This window comes from Rhinatrema bivittatum, chromosome 6, assembly GCF_901001135.1.
Source record: "Rhinatrema bivittatum chromosome 6, aRhiBiv1.1, whole genome shotgun sequence".
NCBI lineage: Eukaryota > Metazoa > Chordata > Amphibia > Gymnophiona > Rhinatrematidae > Rhinatrema > Rhinatrema bivittatum.
Genome location: NC_042620.1, coordinates 29,374,363 through 29,400,332, shown reverse-complemented (window position 1 = coordinate 29,400,332; position 25,970 = coordinate 29,374,363). Strand labels below are relative to the sequence as shown.

The window sequence follows — 25,970 nt, the reverse complement described above, 5'->3', positions numbered from 1 at the left end:
GACCGACACTTAGTCAACCTATATAATGTAGGCTGAATACAAATGGTCCAATTTTCTGATTTTTTTTTCAAGTTTTTGTTTTTTTAGATGCATTAAAAAAAAAATAGCTTGATCAGACTCTTCACTCCCTTGATTGAGGACCACTCTCAGGGTACTCCCATTCTGAAAGCACTATTTCTTCAATCTCTAAGTGAAGAAGAAAGTCCTTGGTCATTTTACACTATCCTGGGAAGCCCAATAACCTGGCCCAAAAAAATCCACTGTCTGAATCCTTCTGGCAGGAGGCAGTCCAGAAGAAAAAATCCTGTAGTTATCCAACCATCTGGAGGCAGAGAATACCGGGTTTCTGTGTGCTGCACCAAACCTATATAATGGTGATGATGTCTTGGAGAAAGCTGTGCGCTCTGCCTCCATCTGCTGGTAGGGGAATATAACCCACCTGGACTGTGGTGTAGCAGGATGAAATGGAATGGTAATTTATATTAATTATATTAATTATATATTATATTATATATTAATTATAGTCTTTGTTGTTTGTAATGTGTTTTATTGCATCAGCATATGAGTAATCCAAAACTGATGTAGTACATAAGCTTTTAAGTTGATAGAAAGCCCTTTTTCAAATATGGCAGAAGTCTTGTGTGGTCTCAAAAGCTCAAATACTACATCATCTTTGGATATTTTTCTGTTGGCTAATAAAAGGTAGCATAATCTGTAAAGAAACTTATTCTCTTCAGAATGAACACAACTGGTAGAACTTGGCACTGATTTTATATTAACATTATATTAGCATATTTGCATGTGGAATGGTTTGTGGGGCATAAGGACATGAGTTACCATGCTGGGTCACCTCATGTTCCTGATCAGGATCACTTGGAAGTACCTGGCAGATCCTAAGGGGGAGTTCCTTCCAAAAATAAAAGGGAATTTGAATATAGTTGTCATAAAAAGTGGCAGATATATTTTTCTGGATATGGCAGTTTCTTCCTGCTCCTTTGAACTTCCAGCTCACTCAGAACTAGGGATGGGATGGTATCTGGCTCCATAAACCTTCATTTGCAACTATCTGGAGATTTTTTCCCCTCCAAATTCACTTAGCCCAGTCATTAAAGCAACAATCCTGGGCCCGGGGTTATGCACCAGGGCTGCTTCCAGATTACTGCAATCATAAATCTTGGATCTAGCCACTGAGCATCATCGTTGCACAACAATTGGGACTATGAATTCTGTTTCTGCAGCATACCATGCCTGGCTGATCTGGGTAGCAGAAGGACCTGATCCTGAAATCAAACCCAGTTTCTCTGCATGACACTGTACAGCATTGTTGTTGAACCTCAGGGCCAGTCCCTACAGCAGAAGTTTTAAAGCAATTTTTAGTTTAAAAAATGAAACCTGAAAATTTTTTTAAAGCAGCAATATATTCCTGAAAATGTTTTTTCTTGTTTTGTTGTATTCTTCACTGCCATTAGTACATTGTGCTAGTAAGTTGTTCCTTGGAATCTGGCCTAAAAAACTCTATTAGGGTGTACCTTAATGCAGTTGGTGTTTATCACCTGCTGTGTCTTGGGAACTCAACATAGTACTCACTCAATTGATTAAACCTCTTGAGCCTCTGAACACCTTGAGTTCAGGTACCTTACCTGAAACATCATATTTTTGATGGTGATTACATCAATACTCAGTCAGCAAGCTCTAGACCCCCATTGACTTATCTACCTTATACTAAGTTTCATCACAATATGATGGTGCTTACTGAGCCCAGATTTCTGCCTAAATTATGGTATCACATTTCCATCTTAATCATACAGTTGTCCTAACATTTTTTCAGGTCGCATGTTCACAAAGGTGAACAAGCTTTATAGTTTGGATAACAAGAGAGCCCTTGCCTTCTGTATGGAGTGGGCCAAAGTCCTTAAAAGGCCTACCTAACTTTTTGTTTCCTTTAAACCAAACAGACCTGGGCTTACTGTACCAAAACAATTTCTAATTGCCTAGCAGATTGTATCTCCTTCTGTTATTCCTAAAGAGGTCTAACATTAGATGAGTATGTTCAGGGGCGAATTGGCCTATCGGGGGATCAGGCATTCCCCCACCCCCCCCCCCACCCCCACCCCGGTGGGCCAGTCACACTGGTCATGTGGTAATCTCAGCTCCTGCTGAACAATTGCCATGGAATAAGGTCTTTTGTGGGGGCCACAACACCTGACACAGCCCGAAGGAAGTGTCGACAGGGCTGCAATGGAGCCCAACCTGTTGCGGCCTGAGGGAAGGTGTCTGTGGGGCCACGTGGTCCGAGGGAGGTGTCTGTGGGGTCATATAAGAGCCCAACCCAACACAGCCTGAAGAAAGGCCTACAGGCTCAGCAGGAGGTCACATCTGGTGGTTGCAGGGCCGCTTCCTACCACTTCCCCCTCTGGCGGCAGTAAATGAGCGGCGTGGGCTCGGTCAGGGCCCAGAAGAAAGGAAGACACCTGAGTGTATATTCAGCGGCATGGTTATGCCGCTGAATATACACATATATTTTTGTACTTAGCCATATCGGTTATAACCATCTAACGTAGGTGGTAAACTTATGCGGCTAAGACAAAATATTGCTATTTAAGTGCTTAAGTTATGCGGCTAAGTCGCTCCACCCACAGCCTGCCCATAACATGTGCAGCTAAACTTTTAGCCATTTAAGGGATTTATGTGGCTATGCATCAGCCAGTAAATGTAAGCGGATATTCAGCAGCCACTACTTAACCACATAAGTCCTACTTATCCAGCTAGGTAGCAATGAACACACTTTGAATATTAGGCCCCCCGTTTGTCAGCTGTTTTGATATACTCATTTTCATGGATTTAATGTTATGAACGATGTCTTATATCTCTTGATTTTATTGCTTGTTGTTTTGTGAGGAGTGATTGTTTCTCTTTTTCCATTGTTGCACTGCATAATACAGTTGGGCTTGTGGTTACCAGAGCATGTTTGTGAGCAAAAGAGAACAAGTGAGCCAATGGGCCTATGTTTGAGGAAGAGGACTATTTAAGCCAGTGGGCCTGTGTGTGAGTATAAAAGAGAGCGATTGAGCCAGTGAGCATGTATATGAGTGAGCATGTGTGTGAACAGGAGCGTGAGTGTGTAACACTGAGCACGTTTGTGAGAGAGAGCATGCAAGCTAGTGAGCATATACGAGAGAGAGCGTGTGATCTAGCAAGCATATGTGTGAGAGAGAATATAAGGGAGTTTGTGTGAGAATGAACATGTGTTAGAGAAGAAAGTTTGTGCATATCTCCCACTCCTTACTAATCCATGACAATCTCAGGGTGACTGGAATCTAAAGTTCCCAGATACAGAGAGTAGGGGGATTTATTTTAGCTTTAATTTAAATTATTGGGTGTTTGCTGTGTCTGCTATTTTGAAATATTTTATTGATGTTTGGGAAAAACAGTGTTATATGTTTGTAATTATTGGATGTTCTTTTTATCAGCTGTTTTGAAATATTTATTCTTTTCATGAGTGTGGTTTTACTATTATGATTGATGCTTTTTAATTCTTGATATTATTTGATGTTTAGTGAGGAATATTTGTTTTTCCATTCCATACAGAGTCTGGCTTGTTGCAGTTTCAAGTTTAGTTTTTGTTTGCATATTTCTATTTATACTTTATTTTCTTCGTTTTGTATTTGGTGAGAGTCTGTCTGTGTTCTACATGTGTAATTAAGGCGAGGTATTTTGCTAAGCAGACTTGAGGGGTAGCCCCAACCAATTACATGGATGGAATGGGTGTCTACAGCTTTGTTTATTCGCTGGTGGTCTTCAGTATGCTCTACTTCTTAGTTATTTAGGAAAAATGTGAAATTTATTTTGGAGATATTTGGGCTTAATTCTGTTGGGTTTCAGAGTCAACTTGGTGTGTTGATGCATGTGCTGCAGAGAGAGTGTACAAAGGGAGTAAGATACCCTGTGGACCGGTTTTGAAAAAAATCCCCCAGGCTGATATTTTCAAGCAATCTGCCTCTGGGTATGTTAAAGTTCATAATGTGGGAGCCATGGCTGTATTGGTGCCTCATCAAAAATTCAGCTTCCATTGAGGAAGTTTGCAGTGCTGCGATGTGATCACACATTTATATCCCATTATTAATTAAACACTCTCAATATGACAGTAGGTTTAGTTATTCTGTCTTCAGGGACTCTCCAAGAGAGAGATTCTATCTCTAGCCACTCTAGGGCCCATTTTTATTATTTTGGGTTGCCTTTCTCTTAAATAAATAAATATCAAAAATTTTAAAGTCCCTTGTCCCACAAATTATATATTCTTGCACTTATTGGAGGTTTATTTTTCCTGGTCTGCAACACTTACCTTGGGATTCCCACTCTTGTGGCTGATTGATTCAGTTTATCAAAGGAGAAAATTAAGGGCTCTATTTACTAAGCATTTTCCCCATAGACATAAAAGAAGAAACTTCTTTAGTAAATAGGCCTCAAAGTTTACCTGTAATGGGTGTTCTCGTTAGAAGGATAATGAGATCCCTTTTTGTAGTTGGCTTTCTTAAGCTGTAAAATACAATTGTGTTCAAAAGTTTAACACCCCTCATCAAATTGTATATTTCAGTAATTATCTAAATGAACAGAAGCTGACACAATCTCTACATGGTGCAAAGTTAAACATAAATATATATAAGACTTGCTAGATGGAATTTCTCTATTGGTAAGCTAGTCAACCTTCATACGAAACAAAAAGGCAATGGTTATCATGCTGATAAGCTCTTATAATTCAAGGGCTTTGTAAATCATTAAGTGACTAGATATTGTGCTATTACAGTCCAGGAAAATTGATCCTTGGATATAGTACTCTTGGTACTTATCTTTAAATCCACTTGCAATGATGGTTGTTGCCGTCCGACATCGTGAGGTTTCGGGGTAAATAACCCTTTCTCACAGGACAAGCAGGATGGTTGTCCTCACAAATGGGTGACATCGAGGATGGAGCCCACCATGGAAAACTTCTGTCAAAGTTTAAACAGAACTTTGACTGGCCCCTACTGGGCATGCCCAGCAAGGCACTGACCCTGCAGCCAGCAGGGGTCTCCCTTCAGTCTTCTTTTTTTCCGCGCAGCAGTTGCCACGCGGTGAAAGGAGCTCTCTAACCACGTTCCTGACAGGAATTTGGAAATTAATTTCCTAAGAAAATTTGCCCCTCAGGGGTCTCCCTTCGACAAATTTTTAGTCATCTTACGGAACCCGGTAAGTTTTTTGCCTTTTTCCATCGACTACCGTCGATTTTGGCCCTTGAGGCCTGTTGGCACTTACCGATCCCCAGCCTAAATTTTGGCTTCAGGCCATGGCAACGGGGTTCCGCCGTTGTCCGGATTGTACCCGGACTATGTCCATCACAGACCCCCACAGGGTTTGTGTAATGTGTTTGGGTAGTGAGCATGATGTCCTGACTTGCACCAAATGTGCCTTAATGACACCCAAGGGTCGCAAAGCCAGGATGGAGAAGATGGGGCTCCTCTTCCATGCACCCACCCCAACGCCATCGATAGCATCGACGTCATCGGAACCGGCACCGTCGAAGTTGTACCATCATCGTCAACCCTCCGGTGACCGTCCGCCATCGATCGCTTCTCGGCCGTCGACTCCCGTCCCTTCCCCGGATGGGCGAGGGGATCGGAAGGAAAAGCACCGCCATCGACGGCACAAGTCTCGGCCTGTCGAGGATCCACAGCCATCGACCTCTGCTCAAGCCGAGCCACCGACAAAGAAGCCGCGAACAGACCGGACACCCTCCACGTCTCGTTCGCTGGCATCGAGGAAACCCTCACCCTCCCCGGGTGCGGGGGCCGTGATCCCACCGGTTACGGTGGTCCCTCCGGCCCTGCCTCAGCCTCCCTCTCCCGTCGAGCCGGGTATGGTTACCCCTGGTCTCCGGGCAGAACTGGACCGGCTGGTCCAGGAGGCCATCGAGAAAGCGATGAAGAAATTGCAACCTCCATCGGCACCGTCTCCGGCACCAGTTCCAGTGCCGCCACCGACACCGGCACCGGCTTCGCCACCGAGGAGGGAACCGACCACCGAGCCGTTGATACAAGCGCTAGCACCGCTACTGAGCCGCATGGAGGCGCTCATGACGGCCCTTCCATCGGTGATTCCAGTACCATCGACAACACCACCGTCTCCGACTGGATTTTCATCGGCAGGAGAAACACCGTTCCGGATTCCCCCTTCCGGGGTGGTTCCATCGGTGCCTTCTGGTATATCTCCACCGATATATCCTTCGGTTCCATCCATTCCACGCCAGGCACCGATTCCATCGGCAGCACCGAAGCCATCGATGCCATTTCTGGTTCCACCTACGGCACCGATTCCACCTCGGTTTCCATCGATGCCTTCAGAGCCTCAGCCAGGTCCATCAGGGCTACAAGCCCCACTTGATCCCTACGATACCTGGGGTGATGATGATGATACATCTTCTGACACAGATTTGCCTTCGCCACCATCTCCTACAGAGAGTAGAAAAAGATCTCCTCCTGAGGATCTATCTTTCATTAATTTTGTGAAAGAGATGTCAGAAGTTGTACCTTTTCAACTACAATCTGAAGCTGATGACAGACACCAGATGATGGAACTCCTTCAATTTCTGGATGCTCCAAAAATCATCGCTTCCATCCCTATACACCAGGTGTTTTTGGATCTGCTCAAGAAAAACTGGGAATCTCCTTCATCAGTGTCACCAGTTAATAAAAAAGCTGACTCCACCTACCTTGTCCAGTCAGCACCAGGTTTCCAAAAACCTCAACTGGATCATCGCTCTGTTGTGGTTGAGTCCGCGCAGAAGAAGGCCAAGCGTCTTAAGCCACACTCTTCTACCCCACCTACCAGGGACAACAAGTTCCTAGATAGTGTTGGACGGAAAGTCTATCATGGAGCTATGTTGATTTCACGCATAGCTTCATATCAACTTTACATGACTCAGTACAACAGAGCCATCCTCAAGCAGATGCAAGACTATGCTGACACGTTGCCAGACCAATACCAACCGCAGCTTCAAGCCCTTCTTCACAAGGGATTTGAGGCAGGGAAGCACGAGATTAGGACTGCCTACGACATATTCGATGCTTCCACAAAAGTTTCAGCCACAGCCATCTCAGCCAGACGTTGGGCTTGGTTAAAATCATCCAACCTTCGCCCAGAGGTTCAAGATCGTCTTGCTGATTTACCCTGCTTAGGCGACAATTTGTTTGGAGAGCAAATTCAGCAGATTGTGGCGGAGTTAAAAGACCACCATGAGACGTTGAAACAACTCTCATCTGTCCCACCTGAGCTGACCTCCAAGCAACCGCAAAAGAAAGACTCTAAGAAGTCATTCTTTCGACCACGCCGTTATTACCCTCCATCGGCCAGGCCTCGTCCAGCTCGATCCTCTACTAGGCCTCAGCCGCGTCAGCCTAGGAAACAAAGGCCTACTGTAGCCCCTCCTCCTGGGCCTGCGGCTGGCCTTTGACTCCCCTGTAGGGAACACATGCCAAACCCCTCTTCCGGACATCCCTGTAGGAGGTCGACTGTACCATTTTCTACAACCTTGGTTGCAGATCACCTCAGATCAGTGGGTGCTAACAATTATCGCACAGGGTTACCACCTCAACTTCATAACTCTTCCGGCAGACTCCCCGCCTCTTCAAGCGTGGAGTCTATCCACCCATTTGGCTCAATTACAACAGGAAGTATCCCTTCTTCTGCAATCAAATGCTATAGAACCCGTTCCTCCCTCTCAACGAGGCAAGGGATTCTATTCCAGATACTTCCTAATACCAAAGAAATCAGGGGGACTACGTCCCATTTTGGACCTTCGAGCCCTCAACAAATACCTTCAAAAAGAGAAGTTCAAAATGGTAACCCTAGGCGCGCTGCTCCCTCTGCTACAAAGAGGGGATTGGCTGTGCTCTCTCGACCTCAAGGACGCTTATACCCACATTGCGATCACACAATCCCATCGCAAATATCTGCGGTTTCTAGTAGGCCACGACCATTATCAATACCGTGTCCTACCTTTCGGTCTAGCTTCTGCCCCACGAGTCTTTACCAAATGTCTCGTAGTGGTTGCAGCATTCCTAAGGAAGGAAGGTGTCCACGTCTACCCATACCTGGACGATTGGCTAATCAGGGCCTCCACCCAACAGATAGCTCAATCCTCCCTAAAATTGACTATTCAGACACTCCTTTCCTTAGGGTTTTTCGTCAATTACGAGAAATCTTGCTTAGTCCCGTCTCAAACCTTATCCTTCATTGGGGCAGACTTGGACACCTTACAGGCAAAGGCTTACCTTCCTCTTCAGAGGGTCCACACCCTAATGTCCCTGGCTCGCCAGCTCCAGTCTCAGAACACTGCCACGGCTCGCCAGTTCCTCATTCTCCTAGGGCACATGGCATCCTCGGTTCAAGTCACTCCCATGACCCGACTAGCCATGAGAGTAACACAATGGACTCTACGACACCAATGGATTCAAGCTTTTCAGCCTCTGTCCTCCACAGTCACAGTCACACAAGCGCTGCGCCTATCCTTAACCTGGTGGACGACTCAGGTCAACCTCCTTCAGGGCTTACCCTTTCTTCCACCGGATCCGCAAGTAATCCTAACCACCGACGCTTCTCACATCGGTTGGGGAGCCCATGTGGACGACTTTCAAACCCAAGGGTTATGGTCCAAAGAGGAAGCCGAACACCAGATCAATTTCCTGGAACTTCGAGCAATCCGCTATGCGCTCCGCACTTTCAAAGCTCATCTCTTTCATCAGATAATCTTAATCCAGACGGACAACCAAGTGGCCATGTGGTACATAAACAAGCAGGGAGGCACAGGCTCCTTCCTTCTGTGTCAGGAAGCTGCGCAGATCTGGGCGGAAGCCCTCTCCCACTCCATGTACCTCAGGGCCACTTACCTGCCGGGAGTAGACAATGTATTGGCAGACCAGCTGAGCCGTGTCTTCCAACCACACGAGTGGTCACTCGATCCTCTGGTAGCGACCTCTCTGTTTCACAAGTGGGGTTCTCCCCGCATAGACCTCTTTGCGTCCCCTCAGAACCACAAAGTGGACGATTACTGCTCTCTCATTCGGAGCCAGCACTCTCGGCCGAGAGATGCATTCTCCCTCAAGTGGACAACCGGTCTGCTCTATGCATTCCCTCCACTCCCTCTTGTGTCAAAGACTCTCGTGAAGCTACGCCAGGACGGAGGAACCATGATCCTGATAGCACCTTACTGGCCACGCCAAGTATGGTTTCCAATACTCCAGGATCTCTCCATCCGCAGGCACATTCCTCTGGGAAAGGACCCGCATCTGCTCACTCAAAACGACGGATGCCTCCTCCATCCCAACCTCCAAGCCTTGTCCCTGACGGCATGGATGTTGAAAGGTTAGTCCTTCAACCATTTAACCTTTCAGATTCCGTTTCTCGGGTCCTGATAGCTTCACGAAAGCCTTCCACAAGAAAGTCTTACTCATACAAATGGAAAAGGTACACATCATGGTGCACTTCTCAGTCCCTTGATCCCCTTTCCTGTCCAATCTCCAAATTCTTGGACTATTTATGGCATCTCTCTGAATCAGGTCTTAAAACCTCTTCTATCAGAATGCATGTCAGTGCGGTAGCCGCCTTCCATAAGGGTATTGGGGGTAATCCTATTTCAGTACAACCCCTAGTAACACGCTTTCTTAAGGGCTTACTCCATCTGAAGCCACCCTTGCGTCCTCCGGCCCCATCCTGGGACCTTAACCTGGTTCTTGGTCGTCTAATGAAACCTCCTTTCGAACCTCTGCACTCCTGTGACTTGAAATATCTCACTTGGAAAGTGTTATTCCTTTTGGCTGTTACTTCAGCTCGCAGGGTTAGTGAATTACAGGCCCTAGTTACCTATCCGCCTTACACTAAGCTCCTGCAGGACCGGGCGGTACTTCGCACTCACCCTAAATTTTTACCTAAGGTAGTTTCGGAGTTTCATATTAATCAATCCATCATACTACCTATCTTTTTTCCCAGGCCCCACTCCAACTCTGGAGAACAGACCCTGCATACCCTAGACTGTAAACGGGCTCTAGCTTTTTACCTAGACCGTACAGTTTCTCACAGGAAGAGCACTCAATTGTTCGTCTCTTTCCATCCTAACAAGTTAGGACAACCTGTGGGTAAGCAGGCTCTTTCCTCCTGGTTGGCGGACTGCATTTCTTTTTGCTATCAGCAAGCTGGCATTCCTTTTCAAGACCGTGTAAAAGCACACTCTGTGAGGGCCATGGCGACGTCAGTGGCACACCTTCGATCGGTGCCGCTTCCTGACATCTGCAAAGCTGCAACCTGGAGTTCTCTCCATACCTTTGCAGCCCACTATTGTTTGGACAAAGCTGGAAGACAGGACTCCATCTTCGGCCAATCTGTCTTGCGTAACCTTTTTCCAACCTGATGTACCAACACCCTTCCACCTTCCCGGTAGAGTGCGGATGCCCTTTACCAAATACCACCCCAGTTGTTGTGCCTGTTGCACGTCATTGGGTGCATTTGGTGCAAGTCAGGACATCCTCAGCTCGGTACTCACCCATTTGTGAGGACAACCATCCTGCTTGTCCTGTGAGAAAGCAAATGTTGCTTACCTGATGTAACAGGTGTTCTCACAGGACAGCAGGATGTTAGTCCTCACGAAACCCGCCCGCCTCCCCGCGGTGTTGGGTTCGTTTTATTTTTACTTTCTAGGCACTGCCTGTAGCTTTGAAAATCAGACTGAAGGGAGACCTCTGCTGGCTGCAGGGTCAGTGCCTTGCTGGGCATGCCCAGTAGGGGCCAGTCAAAGTTCTGTTTAAACTTTGACAGAAGTTTTCCGTGGTGGGCTCCATCCTCGATGTCACCCATTTGTGAGGACTAACATCCTGCTGTCCTGTGAGAACACCTGTTACATCAGGTAAGCAACATTTGCTTTCTTCAAGGACCCAGCATTAGGTGAGGTGGTCAGTGGATATGGAGTTTACATAAAACGTGGTGTCCGATCGTTGACAGCCATGCTAAGACGATGAAAAATGCTATCGCAGCGATTGGACACCATGTTTTATGTAAACTCCATATCCACTGACCACCTCACCTAATGCTGGGTCCTTGAAGAAGGGGTTATTTACCCCAAAACCTCGCGATGTCGGACGGCAACAACCATCATTGCAAGTGGATTTAAAGATAAGTACCAAGAGTACTATATCCAAGGATCAATTTTCCTGGACTGTAATAGCACAATATCTAGTCACCTAATGATTTACAAAGCCCTTGAATTATAAGAGCTTATCAGCACGATAACCATTGCCTTTTGGTATTGTATGAAGGTTGACTAGCTTACCAATAGAGAAATTCCATCTAGCAAGTCTTATATATATATTTATATTTTTTTCTCTTGCTATATTTTTGGGTCTTTGCAAAGTTAAACATAGCATTTTTCTGCAATGTTTAATGCAAAATTATTTGATTTTAACATATTGAAAATTTTAAAAAAGTGAATATCGCATGTGCAGAAGTTTGGAATTACTACTTTAAAAAAAAAAAAAAAAAGTTAAGTCCCAAAATGTTGATGGACTCCTTAGGCTTTCAGTTAGATGGAATTCTTAAACAGGCTGATGCAATACCGTGCGCTGGCCGCAGTGCATGTCTCAATGCGTGTTTTGGACATGCGTTTATAACCCTCAATGCAAAACAGGGGTTAGCGTGTCCAAAACGCACGTGTAGGTAGTATTGCTCATCACATCCAAATGCATGTTGATGAGGCTATTATCTTTTCCCCTGATGCAAAAAGAAAAAAAATGTGCGCCTAACGCATACATTTTTACTCACCAAAATTAATGTCTGGCCCGAGCAGGCATTAATTTTGGAGCAGCCCAAAATGTGTACAGAAAAGCAGAAAATACTGTTTTTCTGTTCTTCCTCCAACTTAATAATGTGGAGATATTAAGTTGGAGGAACTAAAAAAATAAATACATTAGAAATGTCGTGTCTCTCCCCCCCCCCCCCAAAAAAAAGGCTGCTGGCTGTCAGGTTTGGAAAAGGGACCCTCTAAAATTGAGCGTTCGTTTTCCTAACTGGCTGACAGCCACCTCTCCCAGGCGCCTGCTACCGAGGAGGAGCTAGGGGGCGTGCAGTTTCCCCTGGCGCCTCCTTTTTAACAGGCCATTTGCATATTGCATTGGGTGCCCTGGAGAGGTGGATCAGTGTGCATTAAGGGAGCGGGCGCTCTCTTCCCCTTGATTAGATTAGTACGCCTTGCGTAGACGGGACTTCCTCTCTTGTGTGTTTTTGTACTGCACTGCATATGTCAAGTAGTAGTATGGATGTGGAGTAGTAGTAATGAAGACAATTCAGTGTTCAACAAATACTCTGACCCTGTTCTATGCACTTTCAACAACCAGGGGCTCCTCTAAGTAGCTGTGTGAGCATTTGAAAATAAAGATAATTCACGTTTAGAAAGCAGGAGACGTCGATAAAAAGCTCTCTAAATGCTTCTAGGTAACTAGTTCAATTGCCAGAAACATTAAGAAATTTATTTATTTATTTTATTTAAGGGTTTTTTATATACCGAGGCACGTTTGCAAAAACATCACCTCGGTTCACAATGTAACATAACCTAGCAACAAGCTTTACAATAATATAAATTTTTTAACAAGGAGTCAGTTAACAGGGGCTGGAGGAAAAATACATGGATTATATACATATGTACATTTTTTTTTTTTTTTTTTTTAAACAATAGAGTTAATCAAAACAGTTAGGTTATTGGCGGGGGGGTGGGGGTGGGGTATTAGGAGTAATAGGAGTAATGAAAGGTACGTGGAACTGCGAGATATGGAAGATAAAGTATGAGAGAAAAAATATGTGAAGCTTGCTGGGCAGACTGGATGGGCCGTTTGGTCTTCTTCTGCCGTCATTTCTATGTTTCTATAAAGCAAAATCTCTGATAGCACTGACTGAAAACTTGTCAGATATGCAAAATAAAATCCACAGATCATTGCATACAACCTTCTAAAATGTTCAGCTGCCACTGGAGTAATTGTCCACAGTACATTTTTGCTTGCACAACATTGATGTGTATGGGAGAGTTGTCAGAAGGAAACCTTTCCTACGACTTCTCACAAAAGTCATTGTCTAAAGTATGGCAAAACAAAACCTTCATCAGCCTGAATCTTGTTGAAGCAAAGTGCTTTGGACCGATAACTAAAATTGGAACTGTTCTGTGAGACACATTTGAAGAAAAGAACATGTTACCAGCTGTTAAACACGGAGGTGCATTTTATTTATTTACTTAGGCATTTTATATACCCTCGTCCCGTGTATACATCACAACGGTTTACAAAGTGACATTCATAGTTATAACTCAGCAAACATAATGCAGAGAGTATGGAAAATGAAAACGAAATGGTAGTTTTCACATCTTATTCAGTGGGTTGTTTTGAGAATCTTACATTCCCTCGTTTGATTTATTCTTCTTGATTTATTCTGCTGTGCTGTGGGGTTGTGTGGCAGGAAGTGGCAAAAGAAATATTGAGCAAGTGGAAGGAAGAATGGATTCAAGTAAATATCAACATATTCTAGAAGTTCATGGTCCACTGAAGCTGAAAAGAGGTTGGATACTTCAGAAACATTCCTCAAAATCAAAGATGAAGTACATACAGGAAAAAAAAGCTGAAGATTTTGGAATGGCCTTTGCAGTCCCCAGACTTGAATATCTCAAACATGCAGTGCATGAAAGGAGACCTAAGAATATTTCTTAGCAAGGAGCAGTGGTGAAAAATTTCCAGAAGCTAGAACAGAGAGGCTCTTAGCTGGCTACAAGAAATGTTTAGAAGACATTTTTTCTGCCAAAGGAGATGTTACAAAGTAGTGACTGAAAGGGTGCACAAACATTTGCACAGTGTCATCTTCATTGTGTTTCTTTTAAAATCTTTATTTAAAAAAACAGCCACCTATAAATAATATTTAATATTAAAATTTGCTGAATGATCTGTTTAACTTTTGTACCATATAGAGATTGTCAGCTTCTGTGTTAGAGGTTCATTGAAACATAACATTTGACACCAGGGTATCTTAACTTTTGCACATAACTGTAGCACGGAGGAGGCCAGCATTGCAGTGTCCATGCAAAGTCCTTGCTCTGCCCAGAAAAGCTTTTCTAGGTCTTGAGAAACATTCTGCACCGTGCCATTGGATTATGCATTCTGTTGTCTATAGAGAACACCAGTTACAGGTAAGCAACTTAGTTTACCCCTTCCCACTGTGGTTTGTATCTCACTTCTGGGAGAGGGTTCTGTGTGATTATAGGGAGCCCCACACATATGGGTAAGGGCATTGCAGTTCCAGTCCTTCCCAGGTGCATGTAAAGCATGAATATAGCATGAGCTTGGGTAAGGAGAATTGTAGGAGCAAATCAAATCAAAGCAGGGCGAATGGTGCATAAAATGTGGAGAAAAGGAAGCCAAGGATTAACAGTGGGAAAGAAAGTACTAAAACATCTAGGTAGTACTGCTGACCTTAAAAAAAAAAGAGTGCAAAGCTATAAAAATTAGGTGGCGTCCTAAACAACAAATCCAGTCTCAAAAAGCATGTGATGTAAAATATTCTGTTTAGATGGGGTGCAAAGGAAATTCAAACAGGTCAAATATGAGGCTTAATATCATTCCAGCTCAAGGTGACTATTCCCTGCACCTCTTTCTATGTACAGATTCCATGGAGATTTCAAGGCTGTGCTTGCTGCTTTTGTTTCTGTGGCATCTACATTATTTACTTCAGTGTTATTTTTGTTTTAAGAAGTTTTATATAAAAACTGCCGGCTATTTGGGCTTTAATCATATAAACTGGAGAATGTATACTCCCGAGTAATTCTGCACCATGCAGAATTTGCACAGAATTCCCCACCCATGCAGATGTCTGTACTTAAGGACACAGAATTCGGTAGGGGGGGGGAGGAAGAGGAGCGGCCAGAATTGGGGTGGAGGGGGTGTCTCCTTCAGCATTGCCTCTGCTGCTTCTTGATGGGGTTAGGTCTAGGTGCCTCCTCCCCTGATCTCTAGCAGCTGAGCAGGCTCTGGGCAGCCTTCTAGTGCTCCTCTGACCTTCCCCCTCCTCTCCCCTTGTTGTCCGTCTCAGGCTCACAAGAGCAGACTCTGAAGCTGCTAGCTGTTCCCACAGGGATGCTGCTAGTCGGGAGGCTGACCTGGTTGGAGGTTTAAGCTTTGTTTTGTTTTTTTAAACTGTCCTGGAGCCGAAGGGAGGGGGAAAGAGAGCTGGGATTGGCGGATTTGAACGGGGGGGGGGGGGGGGGGGGGGGGGGAAGAGAGCAAGCTGGAGGATTTGAACCAGGGGAGAGACCTGGGAGGGGGAGGGGCTGTCATGTAATTTTATTCCTGGAGGAATTCTTAAAATTTTTAAAATTCTTTATCTGTGTAATGACTTTTTAGTATTGCATTTGAAATGTATTATTCGGAGACTGATTATATTGTGTTACATTGATAAATGATGTCTGCAGAAATTTGAATGCTTTTATGCAGAATTCCCCCAGGAGTAAATGTAACAGTAATATAAATGTTGATCCGAATTAAAATTCTTGCATTTTAGTTTAAATACACAGACCAGATAGGTTTCTTGTTAGTGATGGCCTACATAAAGGTGGGGTCCCACAAAACAGTCTGGAAGGTGGTCTGTCACAGCCAGAAGGCAAATGAAAAGCGAGACAGACCTTAGGTGAAAATTATTTATTCGCACACATATTTTGATAAAAGAACCCAACTCAGCCAGAGTTGGGCTCTTTTTTCAAGATATATGTGCGAATAAATAATTTTCACCTAAGACAATTGTTCTGTCTCGCTTTGTTTGGTCCAGGGTTTTACAGACTTGTTGCTATAGTATGTAACAATGCCATGCTAATGACTCAAGACCAGCAACAGGACTGAGACTAGAAAACCCTCTTTCATTGTGCTGATACTGAAGTGTGACATTGTATATTGTCAGCGACAGCAGTATTTGATGCGATTGTCCTGTAGAAACAAATAGCAAATTTTGCTAAGAGAAAATGTCATTTGATAGCATGGTCGGGTTGCTTTTAACTATAGGGTTTAGTCTTCAAAGAGTCTGGGTGCCTCGCTCTGGGAGTTGGGCACTTAAATTGGCTCCTTTGAAAGTTAACTGGGGCATAGTCCCTAAATTTACCTGCCTGTTTTCCCTTCCTAAATTTAGGTCTCTAAAAAGGGGATGACTATGGGGGCAGAGGTAGGTCAGAGGAAAAGGCGCCTAGCATTGGTTTTCCGTGCTTGGCACCCGAGTCCATTTACTACGTTGGGATGATGCGGTGGCATGAGTTCAGTGCTGAATTCAGTGTTTATTGCATGTCAATGCACGTTGACACAGCAGCTATCAAGGCAGGGATGGATTTTTTTTTTTTGGGGGGTAGAGGGAACTAGGAGTTAGCTGCCCCTTTAAGGATTGTGGGGAGGCCGGTAACACACCGGTAGTTAATGCCACAAGTAAAGCCCATGTTTTTCTGGCTGCACAAACTTTGGATTTACTAAAACTGCTATACTCACTTGTTGCAGTTTAATTAATCCCACAGGAGATCACTTACTTTAAGCTGACATGTTTATATACCATTTTAAGGTAGTTTAGTAAATAGGCCCCATAGTCTTCTAAATCAAAGCAAATGCATTACAGGACTAAATTTAGGAAGCTTAAGTTTTAAATGCCAAATGTTAGGAGAATTTCAGCCAAAAATGTGGGTTCCTAAGTGAAGTGCTGAAGCTTTGTGTGAAAACTGATCCATGAATGCCTGTAGATGTTTGCTTTATGCCTCTATAAACGTTAAGTTCAGTATTGCCAAAAGTATGTAATAGGGAGCAGTTACTTTGATGTGAAACTGAAGAGTGGTTTGTTTTGCCTTCATTCTAGGTGTTCAGTATGTTCCTGGAAACGCTGGTCGACTTTATCATAATACACAAGGAGGACTTGCAGGATTGGCTCTTTGTGTTACTCACGCAGCTGCTGAAGAAGATGGGAGCAGACTTGCTGGGCTCTGTACAAGCAAAAGTGCAAAAAGCTTTGGATGTGACTAGGTACCAGAGATAAAACAAATGACAGCTTTATAGAATTCTTTGTGCTATACCTTTTGATTCTGTGTTATGTTTCATCGATACATAGATCAGGACAAGAGTTGTTTGAAAATCAAATTTTTTCCTTTAAACCTAGCTGTGTTGAGGGGAGGATGCTGTTTGACCATATTTTAACCTTGCCATGTTCCCTTATCCTAATCAAATGCAGTGCGTCTGTGTCAGCAAGCCTGCACTAGAAACGCCAGCAGAGGAAACTCATTTTGCTACTTGTCATGAAATGTCTTTCCCTTTCTCCATCATCCTCCTCTAACCTCTGAGTGTAAATGGTCTCTTCTTATGCTCTAGCATCCTGGACCTGATTTTTTTTTTTTTTGGCTTTTTTTTTCTTCTAGCAATCTCATCAATTAGAGGGTAAATTTATAACTCTGCAATTAGGAGTAAAGTCTGCATGTAACATTTACACACATGTTATCCTACGTTTGCAAAGCAAATTTACGTGCATAAGTTTGCTGTGAAAATTCCCAGGTAAGTACCCACCCTAGTGCCATGCACAAAGTCACCCCTGCTGTATCAAGGATGAAACTTGTGCAGGTTAACTTAAATGCATATTTATGCTGAAGAAAAAGTATGCACACAAGTCCCAACTCTGCTTCCCTGGAATGCCTCTTCCTTCCCAGTGCACATAAAATCGTGTATTGAGCCTCAAATTATTTTGTACAGCCATTTAGACATATTCCTCCTTTCTCGCCTTAAGCAAGAATGGAGGAATGTCTTTCGAGCCCTCCCGGGTCACACATCCCCTTTGTGGGGAAGCCCTTGGGGCTCCTGTCCCTTGCAGGTTATCACCAAACTGGAGCCTCAGTTCTTTGAGTCAGTGCCTCTCCTTGTAGGCCAGGACCAGGGGACAGCAATGACGGTCATTGGGACTGTTTTTGCTGGGGTCCTTCCTTGAATACCGTAGTAGCCTACCTCATCTGAGGGTAGCTGCCAGTGGCAGATTGGTCACTTTTGAACCTCAACGATCAATGATTGTATCTCAACTGGAGAGTTGAAAGGAGTTTTGGGATTGGAGGCCCCGATTCCCATTGCTTTCCTGTCCCTTCAGGAAGGGGAGATTTGACTGGGTTCACCTCTGGATGCCCGGTTGTCCACCCCTACAAGGGGTGTCCCTCATTTTCCTTTTCCCAGAGAAGGGATGTCACTGCTTCTGACTGGCTGTCGGTTCCTTGCAAGCTCTGACAGCTGGACGAGTGGTAGCGCTCTCCTTAGGCTGTCCTAAAGCACAGCAGGTCTGTTTCGCGAGGGAGCCATTCCAGAGTAGCTCCCTGGTGAAGTTTTAGGGGTTTCTCCTATCCAGGAGTTACCTTTGATACCTGTTGAGCTCAATAGGCATTTTTTTGATAAGGACCACTATTGCCAGTCATTCTCGCCTCAGGGGACCCTACCTTAGTGAGGAGGGTTCTAGTCCATCTAATTGGCAAGTATACCTTTCAACCTATCGCCATATCCATGGTCGAGGGACCCCTCAACAGAGGTGCTGCACTTTGGTTATAGTGGCTTGCAAGCTATACTTCCCCATTTTAGGAATAACCCTGTCTGTGGACAGGGGAGTCCTGGTTCATGCATCGATTGTTCCATTTACTGGACAGCATGCTTTCTTAGGGGAAATATTTGTAATCGTGACTGGGGTATTAATACCTAAGCCAGCTCATTGCAATCTATTCAGAGATCATATGTACCTTTCCCTAGTACCCTTAGTGTTTTCAGGCCGGTGAAGAAATCCTGTTCGACAGGGATCTGCATTTCCAGCACCCCAGTTTTCTGGATTTCTTCCCTGTGGGATTCACTCTCATTTTCAGCTGTTCCAAGCAGGCTGAGGGCTGTATCTTGGTGGGTATTTTCCTACTGGAATCGGCAGTGAGTTATTCACTTGCGGTTGAGAAATACAACCTAGTGACTTGTGCTTACCTTGGCAATCCAGCGGTCTGCTTCCTTGTGTTCTTCACTCCTTCCGACTTCTAGTTGGAATGTCAAGGGGAGGGGAGGAAAAGCTAGGGCATTTGTGGTATATCTTAGTGTATTCCTGCAGGGAAAGATACACCATTTTTCCCTATATTTTTGCCAAGTTCTGGCCAGGACTGCCTTTAGCTTTTCTCACTTCACTAGGTTGTCCAAAGTGCCTTCTCACCTGAGCTATCCTGTAGACAGGATGGACAGCTCTGCCCTTGACAGCGTGCAGTGTGAGTGAGCTTCAGGCCTAACTTATCTCCCTGCTTTGGGGGTTTGGCTAGTGATCCTATTCAGGGATTGCCTTTCATCCCCTGAAACTCTTGATGCTGTCCTGTGTGATCAGCTATGTCTGGTGCTTTGGTTCAGAGGGTCGGTTACAGGCCCTGCTGTTGCTGATTATTCTTCCAAGCATTGCTTGAGTTTTTCTGCCCATTGTACCTGTCAGCCAAACATGGGCAGACTTCTGCAGATGCATTCTGTCCTTCGGATGCCAGTGAACTACAGTTTCTTTCTGGAGAGATCTCAGGCTCCAGTTGGTTTTTTGGTTGTCTTCTAACAACGACAGAAACTGTTCAGTCTTTGTCCAAGAGTCCTTCTCTTGTTTACGTTTCTAGACTTTTTCCTTTATCCAGGAGGTTCTACACCTACTGTTATTGTCAGGGTTTCCTGATCTGAAAACCTGCTTGTAAAGTTTTCTGTGATGCATAGTATGTTTCTTGCTGACATCGCATCACTCCTCTGCCTTAGGCGCCACTGCTATGCAAGGTGGGTTTTGTGTCTCAGTAATTTCTATTTATTCTCTTTGTAGACCCAAACTTTTTTTTTCCCTGCCTAGATCCCTTTGTGGGGCGCCTGCTTCACAGGCAAGAGGGAGAGGTGGTACTTTCAGCTCATTGCGGGTTCCCACTTTATCCTGCTTGGACAGCCTATAGCTTGGGAATCACTCATGCGTGAGGAGTACCATCCTGCTTGTCCTCTGAGAAAGCAGAGATCCTTACCCTGTAACAGGTGTTCTCCGAGGACAGCAGGATGTTAGTCCTCACGAAACCCACCCACCTCCCTTGGGAGTTGGTTTCTCCATGTATTAGCTATATCATGGACTGAGAGAGACTGCCTGGGGGGGGGGGGGGGGGCAGAATGATGACCACAGCTGCACATGCTCAATGGGGCATATTTGAAAGTTCTGGAATCTTTGAGACCAAAGTTGTATGTGAGGCCTAACATCCTGCCATCCTCTGAGAGCAAGTGTTTCAAGTAAGCAACTCTCTTCTTCAAAAGACCATATTTTTCCACCAAACTCTCAAAGCTATATTGCTCCTTGTTTACAAATAGCTGGCCCAAACATACCAAATTGCACAGTCGCCCATCACCGAAAGGTGTTATTTATTTATTTTATTTTTATTTGTTTTATTTATATACTGACATTCGATCTGAAGTGAGTACACCTGGTACTCTCTGCTGTCTGCCACCATAACTTGGCTAAAGTTGAAAAATCAGTTGGACATAAGGATTACTCAAAGAATTAGCATCCTGGAACACTCTTGGCAACGAAATATATATATAAGGGAATACTTCCCACAAAAAATGGATCCAGTTTAACCCCCTGTTTATTCCTATCCCTCTGCAATGCATATATAGCCTGTAATTGGGCTGCAGTGTGATAAAATATAGTATAATAAAGATCTCACCAAAAATAAACTGTCGTCACACAAAACACATTTTCTTGTATAAATATCAAAAAAGAATGTGAGTGACCATCATACTGTGGCACTGATATAAGCAGTGAGAGAACAAGGGTCTTCAAAGATTTACTCTATTGTCTTCCAACCGACACCGCAGTGTTTCGGAAGGGAAAAAACCCTTTCTCCTTCAGGGGAACATGGAAAAGACTTCTTCTACAGATTTACTAAAACCCGGTATCCTATGTAAATTAAATCTTTGGAGATTATAATAGCCCCAATTTCAGATATATTCATTCTAAATGCATGTTTGTGAATATATTTCAAGTTGCGATCGATCACAGCGTATCACCTTTAGAAGCATAGTTCTCCCTTGTTCTCCCGGTGTTTGATGTATTCACAAGCAGATAAGTGCATGCACTGACTTAATTTGAAAAAATGAAGAAAAATGTGCAAACAATCTTTCAAGGAATGTGAAATGACTGATTATACATTTTTGGCACATAGAGGACTATTGGGCAGTCCTTTAGCATTAAGAGAATTCAGTCTTGGGTTCCTCATTGCTTATATCAGTGGCACAGTATGATGGTCATTCACATTCTTTTTTTTTTTTTTTTTATAATTATACAAGAAAATTTGTTTTGTGTGACAGTTTATTGTTCGTGAGATCTTTACTATACTAGATTGACATTCTTCTTTCACTTTGGGGTTCTTCTAATCAAGTGTAATAAAATTTGACATTTGGAACTGTGCTTCCAAATACCCTGCTCTGTAATAATTTAAAAACTGTATCCAGAATTCTGTTGGGTGGATTTTGAAAAAAGATAACATAATTTAAGCAACAGCTTCATCTTTATAGCTTCAATATGGCCAAACCAGGAAAGATTCAGATGGGACCATGCCTCTAAATCTTGCAAAAGATTAGCAGTTGAAGTAGAATAATTGAATTTAAAAAGCCTCTGTGCCAGTTTTCACCCCCAAATACTGTATACTATCATAAGTCCATGTAAAGGGAAGTTTCTTCATTGAAGTAGGGTAAGAGAATCTGATTTCCTCATATTTACTTTAAAACTAGACTAGTCACAAAAGGCAACTAACTCTATCATTAAAATGGACAAAGTAAAAAAAAAAAAATAGGGCTTTCTAAACATGAACAAGATGTCATCTACAAAAAAAAGAAATGTTATAACTCCTATCTCTTACCACAATGCCGGATATATCACCCATACTGCTCGCCCACTCTGCCAAGGGTTCCATCACAATGACACAAAGCAAAGGAGAGAGGGAGCACGCCGAGCGGGTGCCTCTGCCTAATAAAAACAAATCCAAATACCACCCATTAATCTTGATACAAGCTTGGGGAGAAGAATATATGCTCTTGACCAAAGAGAAAAAATTGGAACCCCATCCTATTTTCTGTAGCACTTTGAACAGGAATGACCAATGAGCATGATTAATGCCTTCCTGGCATCAATTATAACCAGATCCACAGAAATCTATTCCTCCTTAACATACCAAGTCAAATTTAATACTTTTCTAATATTTTCAACTGCTTGACGCCCTTGAATAAATCTGGCTTGATCTTCATGGATTAAACCCTGCATAACTCCACTCAGCCGAGTAGCTAAAATCTTCACCAGAGTTTTCAAATATAAATGAAACAAAGAGATGGGCCTATAGGAGCTACATAAAGTGCTATCTTTTCCTGGCTTAGCAAGAACTGAGAATGGAAGACTAGTCTGAGCTAAAAGAGAATTGAAAACCTTGACCCAAGAGCCTTATCAATGCATCTTTAAATTTCATATAAAATGTTGCCATAAATCCATCTAGGCCAGAAGACTTACTCAGTTTTAAAGACCCAATTGCAGATAAAATCTCCAACTCTGTAATTTCCTTCTTCAAGTAATACTGCATTTCAGGAGAGGTAGTGGGAAGAGAGAGAGTCCAAATTTCTATTAATCTTTTCTTTTGTAACAGTTTCATCCTTCACATACGAATCCTGATAACATTGAACAAGGTGTTCTTTAATTTCAGTGTTAGCATAAAGAAAGCTACCTTCCTCTCCTTTTATTCTGGTAATCTGGTTCTAGATTTGAATTCCTTTCAGCTTCCAGGCAAGAAGACTTACTAGCTTTGTTACCATACTCAAAGATTGTTTGGTCAGGCCTAAATTATTGAACCTCATTGGTAAATATTAAGTGGATCTACTCTGCAATGTGATCTTCCTTGAACAGGCTGAAGTGTGTAAAGGTGACATATAAATGTTGAATTAAATTAAGCTGTTTAGAGCTGCTGTAACCTAGCCTCCAGAGGTTGTAGTAGAGGGAGCAGAGTTTGTACCTCCGTTACAAGATCCAAGGCAGCATGTGAAAAGGCTTTCCCTAAGCTAGAGACACTTCTTGTATGAGGTCATATAAAGCTATGCATGCACTGGGCCACTGCTTAATTTGTTTTCCTTAGAGTAATAATCTCCTTTACTGCTACAAAATGATTTGTGTCTCTTCTTCCTAGGGATTCTTTTCCATTTGACCAACAGTTCAACATTCTGATGAGATTTATTGTTGATCAGACACAAACGCCAAACCTAAAGGTTAGTGAACAAAGATGTTGTTGCAAAAAAAAAAAAATACCCCGAATCCTGCTCATTGCAGGATCATCATCATTCACAATCCACACTTTCAGAATGAAAAATTATTCATTATTCTTTATACTACTATTTTGTGTGTGTATATGTATACGTACACACACGAGCTTCATTTGAATTGAATAATTCCCGATGGTTATTTTCTAGAAAGCATACTTGGAGGAGTACTAATGTTTAGAATAGCCGGCTAAGAGTCAGAGAAACCAGGGTTCAAATCCTGCCTCTGCTACTTGTGACCTTGGATATGTCATTTTACCTTCCATTGCCTCAGGAACAAACTTAGTATCTGATTTACTAAGGCTTTTCTCCCATTCTGTGTCTATGGGGAAAATGCTTAGCAAATGAGGCCCTTAGACTGTAAGCCCTGTGGGGACAGGGAAAATACTTACTCTACCTTGAGCTAACAATGAAAAGGCGGGAGCTAAATATAAAAAAGACAAAATATGTATTATTTCTGCATTCTTAGGTAAAGGTTGCAATCCTGAAATATATAGAATCCCTTGCCAGACAGATGGACCCGACGGACTTTGTAAACTCCAGTGAAACCAGGCTCGCCGTTTCTCGAATAATAACATGGACTACAGAACCAAAGAGCTCTGATGTGAGAAAGGTGGGTCAGAAACGTTAGATGGAAATAGACTGTGATGCCTACTTGAGTTCACTTGCACACTGCTTAATGTATTTATATAATTCAGTTCATTTATCTGTCAGCTTTCATATGAAACAGCTGAAATCTGACATGGCTTTTTGCTTAAGTAAGTATGGCCTGTGATTCTCCCTCCAAGCACTCTAGCTGCACTCTCAACTCACACTGCCTTTACCAGCAGTCTCCCCAATAAATGACTCTGCCTTCAAGGACTTTTAACAGAGTTAACAGAGTCTACCTAAGGGTAAGAGGAGCATACATATTATACTTTGGAATGACTTGTATATTCTGAATTGTGGGGTTTTTTTTTTTCTTTAATCTCTACTAACCCAGTTTACTCTCTAGGGAATTTCCAAGATCAGATATGCCACGGATTCAGATCTATGGTATCTCCTAAAAAAAAAAAAAAAAAGTGTTAAAGATTCTGGAGAATCGTGAAAAGCGAGCACACAAGATGATTCTGACTGGCGCTCACAGTACTGTTATAATTCGGCAGCGAGTTAACTTCCATTCTTTCCTGCCTTTAGCCAGTCGCAGCACAACCCAAAGGGAAGCAGTAGCTGAAGTTGGTTTTGCCCATTTAGGGCAGTACAAGCAGTTCCAGGGGATCCAGCCCCTCTGTACCCTGTGCTGCTGGCAAGTGATAGCACCCTTCCCTCCCAACCTTGCCCTGTGATGAGGGGTTTCCTGCAGGGGCAGCCCCTCCGTTTGGATTTGGATTTTAGATTTAAGTACTTGCTTTTTCTAAACCCAAGCTCAAGGCGAATTACAACTCAGGTACTGGTATTTCCTTGCCCAAGAGAACTCAAAATCTAAGTTGTACCTGAGGCAATGGAGGATGAAGAGATTTCTCCCGCTAGGATTCCCCTTTTGTGATATAAGCAGCAGGTGCTTCATTACTCAATACTGATTACTGCTGGGATATTCTGAATCACGATTTCCTGCTTACATCAGCAGCACACTGCATTTTGCTTTTCTGTTAAAGTTGAAGGATAGTTTTATTTATCAGAATATCAGCTCCTAGAAAAACAGAGTTGGATGTCATCTTGTTTCAGCCTTTTTTTGACAGACAAGTTTTGATTTATTCAAAAGGCCCGTGCCGTTTGTGTATGAGTAGTGAAAGTGTCATGCAGCAAATGTTCAATGCCATTTTGAAATGAAGCACACGAGAACCTCCCTTGAAGCAGACAAGACTGAACCTATCAAAAGGGGACAGAGGAAGAAAAGGAGTGTTTTTCAACACTTAATTGTAAGTAAAAAATCAAGCCACCGAAGGAAGTTTCCAAATAGCTCAGTGCATTGCAGAAAATGGAAAACCATTTATAATGGGAGGATAAAGAAAAAAAGCTCTTCTTGGCAGCTCCAAGGTTTTATCCAGTGATCTGCCAAATAAAGACATAATTGTAACAGGAATAGCAAAACTGGCTGGCTTTTGCCAGAACAGTTGAAATGCACGAGTTAAATAGCAGAAAGCATTAATGAAAAGCAGACAATTGCATTAAAAGGGCACAGCAGTTTGTAGCGTTACACTTGATGAGAGCATGGATAAATGTGATGTTAATTGTTTGGCATCGTTGCAAGATGTTATGCTTCCAATAAAATCCAAGAGGAGCTTTGTTGCCTAAAACTCCTTGCATAGCAAAACAAAAGGGGAAATATTACAGAAATGTTCATATATCACTTTGAAGAACATGGATTCGATGTAAAAAATATATATATATTCTGTGTTACAAGAAATAGTGCTTCAGCCATGGTTGAAAAACGGAAGGAATTTGTAAAGTTTCTTGAAGATCAAATCGGCCACCCTATCTCACATTTTACTGTATCAACTATTGAAAAAAATCCAGATGCTAATATTTCTAATTCAGAGCTGCTTAACGTGTTGAATACAAGAGTGC

The 25,970-nt window shown here is 43.1% G+C and overlaps 1 protein-coding gene across 21 annotated transcripts in view; it reads left to right on the top strand.

The window, feature by feature from the left end:
• Window positions 1-25,970, top strand: part of CLASP1 (cytoplasmic linker associated protein 1) — a 637,864-nt gene that overhangs the window by 425,734 nt on the left and 186,160 nt on the right. For all 21 annotated transcript variants that reach the window (XM_029605186.1, XM_029605182.1, XM_029605181.1 and 18 more), the window contains 3 exons: window positions 16,933-17,096; window positions 23,294-23,372; window positions 23,893-24,036. In XM_029605186.1, coding sequence (XP_029461046.1) covers window positions 16,933-17,096; window positions 23,294-23,372; window positions 23,893-24,036 — 387 coding nt within the window. The remainder of the gene's footprint in view (window positions 1-16,932; window positions 17,097-23,293; window positions 23,373-23,892; window positions 24,037-25,970) is intronic.